Source organism: Aptenodytes patagonicus, unplaced genomic scaffold (genome assembly GCF_965638725.1).
Source record: "Aptenodytes patagonicus unplaced genomic scaffold, bAptPat1.pri.cur scaffold_188, whole genome shotgun sequence".
NCBI lineage: Eukaryota > Metazoa > Chordata > Aves > Sphenisciformes > Spheniscidae > Aptenodytes > Aptenodytes patagonicus.
The window spans coordinates 103,040-105,640 of record NW_027472124.1 but is presented as its reverse complement, the minus strand read 5'-3'; the positions used below and the strand labels follow the sequence as shown (position 1 = coordinate 105,640).

Below are 2,601 nucleotides of genomic sequence, written 5' to 3'. Positions count from 1 at the left end.
CCACCGGCCCCGCGGCAACAGCACCATGTGCCGGTGGGTCCGCTTGTCACCGCGCCGGCACAGGAGACGCAAGAGGAGCCCCCAGGCCGGCTGGCAGCGCAGGCGGCATGGCGGGAGGAGGCGGCACAGGGGCAGAGGTGCCGGTGGCGGTGCTGGTGCCGGTGGCGGTGGTGCTGGCTGGCCCCATGGCCGAGGGCTCCCAGCTCTCGGTCCCCGCAGCCAGGGCGGGCAGCGGTGACGGGCGCAGCTGCTCATCATCACTTCTCCCCCAGGTGTCATAGCCAGGACCATCTACTACTGCAAGAGGGTTGCGTGAGCCTCGCCACAGCTGCACCCCGGGGACACCCATGGGCGCCGTCGTCACCCGCCCCCACCGTGGTCCGCCAGGCTCCCAGGGACACGTCTGTCATTAAAGCCCCCGCATGTCACCCCGCACCATCGCCTCCAGCCTTCCTGGCGCCACCAACCCCCGCCCACTCGCTCCCCAGCTCTGCCCCGGCCCCCTGCCCTGCCTGAGGTGACCCCCGTGCCCAGCCCTGCCCCAGCCGCCGGTGCCTGAGCCCGTCACAGGAGAGGGCTCCCTGCCAGCCCCGGGAATGCGGGACTGGTGGCCCCAAGGGCTGCACAGCGCTGGGGCTGGGGGCTCGGGGACAGCGGGCTGACCCGAGTCCTGCCCATGCTCCTGTCCGCATCACGGTCACCTGGGGATGGGCTGTCCCCACAGGGGTCCCCGGGATGGACCCCTGCGATGGAGCCCCAGGATGGAGCCCGGAAAGGAGCCCCGGACACGCAGCCCAGGCACACACAGGGCTCTGTGCCGGGCCGGGGCCGCTCCCAGCCACGCTCGGAACCGGGGGCTGCTGCACCCACCGGGCAGGGGGCAGGGGGCAGGGAGGGGGTGGGGTGTTGTGGGCTGTGATTACATCCCCCGCATGTCATCCCACACCATCTCCTCCACACAGCTGCATGTCCCCTGGTTTCGTGTCCTGTGGGTGGGCCTCCGTGTCTGCTGGGGGCGTGTGTCCCATGGGTGCCCATGTCCAGGACCAGCACACGTCTCCAGGGATGGAGATGCCCCAGCCTGACTGCTCCTGTGCTGGCTCTGACCCCCATCTCCACGTCCCCAGTCTGCCTCCATGTCCCCAACCCATGTCCATGTCCCAGCCCATCTCCACGTGACCCAACCCATCTCCACATCCCCAGCCCTCCTCCATGCCTCCCGGGCACTAGTGCCCTCCCCAAGGGAGCAGTGGGTGGCCCTGTGGCATCCCGAGGCATTTCAGGGCTGCGTAGGCACGCAAGGGTGTCCCTCTGGGCAGGAGGGTACGGTCACCCGGCGTGGTGGTGTTATGAGGGAAAGGGTGGGCGACAGGTCAGCGTACATCCTTGACGCCGCGGGAGAGGACCTGGCAGTGGTTGGCGCAGTGACCAGTGTCATGGAGAAAGAAGAGGCTCCCGCTGTAATCCAGGAGGAAGAGGTGCTGCTGGGCAGGCACCAGCTTGCTGTAGCCATGAGATCGTGGAGGCAGGATTGAGGCCGTCAGCGCTCACTGCTGGCAGCATCCCAGGCTCTGGAGGTACAGCCCTTTGGTGTCTGGAGGGGGGGAAGCGGGGACATTGTCACCTGCTGGGGGACAAAGTGCCACCCTCCCCCACCATTGGCAATGGCGGACTCACAGTTGAGGATGGCGGCCCTCTTGCAGGGCCGGGTGCTGGCGGCAGCAGGGGAAGAGGGGTGTAGATGTGGTGCCAGGCAGCCTCGCTGTCACACAGCTCGTGGAGGTAGCGGCAGGTCCGGCCCAGTCTCAGCAGGTCAGGCAGCGTCAGGAAGGAGATGATGTGCAGTAGCTGTGGGGAGAGAGGCGGGGAGAGCATCAACCCTGGGCCCCCCCTGCTTTCAGGGGGAGACACCAGACCCACCATCCCCCCCTACTCAACTCACCATCTCAGGGGGGAGACGCTGGATGGTGGCCATGTCCTCCGCCTCCTCACCACCCTTCAGGCTGCTGTGGGGTTGGGCTGCAGGGAGGGGATGTGGGTGAGGTGATGGCGGGCGCCCCCACAGCAAGCATCGCCCCCCCACCCCTCCTCGTCCACCTCACCACCATCTCAGCAGCCTCACTGTCATGTCCTTGCCACCATCGGTTGGATGCTGGCGGCGATGGTGGCGAGAAGCCCTGTGGCCCATGGCTGCCGTCTAGGAGGGCTGTCAGTCTCCCACCCTGAGGTGATGCTGCCTCTGATTAGCCCCCAGGTGGTCGGGTGGCTTTTCTGCAACGTCCGCCCCTCACCTGAGGTTATGACATCTGATTGGCCACCTGGGCTGTTACTCTGCCCTGGTTTCAGACCCAGCCTCCCCTGCGGTGATGCTCTCTCTTATTGGCTGCCTGAGGGGTCACTCCCCCCCACCAGTGCCCGCCCTCCCCTGTGGTGATGTTTCCTCTGATTGGCTGTCTGGTTACATATCAATCATATGTCTTGCCCCCACCTCTTCAGATGCGATTGGCTGTCCTGGGTCCACTGACTGCCTAGACTTCTGGGCGGAGGTTGCCAGGCGACAGTTCTGCCTTTAGGGTTTAGACCCTCAAAGTGAGACTGTAG

General features: G+C 66.4%; 1 protein-coding gene across 2 annotated transcripts; it reads right to left on the bottom strand.

The window, feature by feature from the left end:
• Positions 1 to 256: 256 nt before the first annotated feature.
• On the bottom strand, positions 257 to 2,232 carry LOC143173726 (F-box only protein 24-like). Of its 2 annotated transcripts, XR_012997730.1 has the most exons (5): positions 2,103 to 2,232; positions 1,943 to 2,019; positions 1,678 to 1,848; positions 1,407 to 1,594; positions 257 to 297 (listed from the first exon to the last, which is right to left on the bottom strand). XR_012997730.1 is itself a non-coding variant. In XM_076363882.1 (4 exons), the coding sequence occupies exons 2-4, from the start codon at positions 1,973 to 1,975 to the stop codon at positions 1,541 to 1,543; spliced, it is 258 nt and encodes an 85-aa protein (XP_076219997.1). In that variant the 5' UTR covers positions 1,976 to 2,019; positions 2,103 to 2,232; the 3' UTR covers positions 1,212 to 1,540. The 2 variants fall into 2 exon arrangements, 1 of the variants encoding a protein (XP_076219997.1); XM_076363882.1 differs by lacking the exon at positions 257 to 297 and having other exon boundaries at positions 1,212 to 1,594.
• Between the last annotated feature and the right edge of the window lie 369 nt (positions 2,233 to 2,601).

What these genes read in the sequence shown, in the direction of transcription:
- LOC143173726 (XM_076363882.1), bottom strand. Translation starts at nt 1,975, where the DNA reads ATGGCCACCATCCAGCGTCTCCCCCCTGAGATG. An exon ending in AGCGTCTCCCCCCTGAGATG is followed by an intron (nt 1,849 to 1,942) that starts GTGAGTTGAGTA and finishes CTCTCCCCACAG; the next exon opens with CTACTGCACATCATCTCCTT. An exon ending in GAGGGCCGCCATCCTCAACT is followed by an intron (nt 1,595 to 1,677) that starts GTGAGTCCGCCA and finishes CCCCCCCTCCAG; the next exon opens with ACACCAAAGGGCTGTACCTC.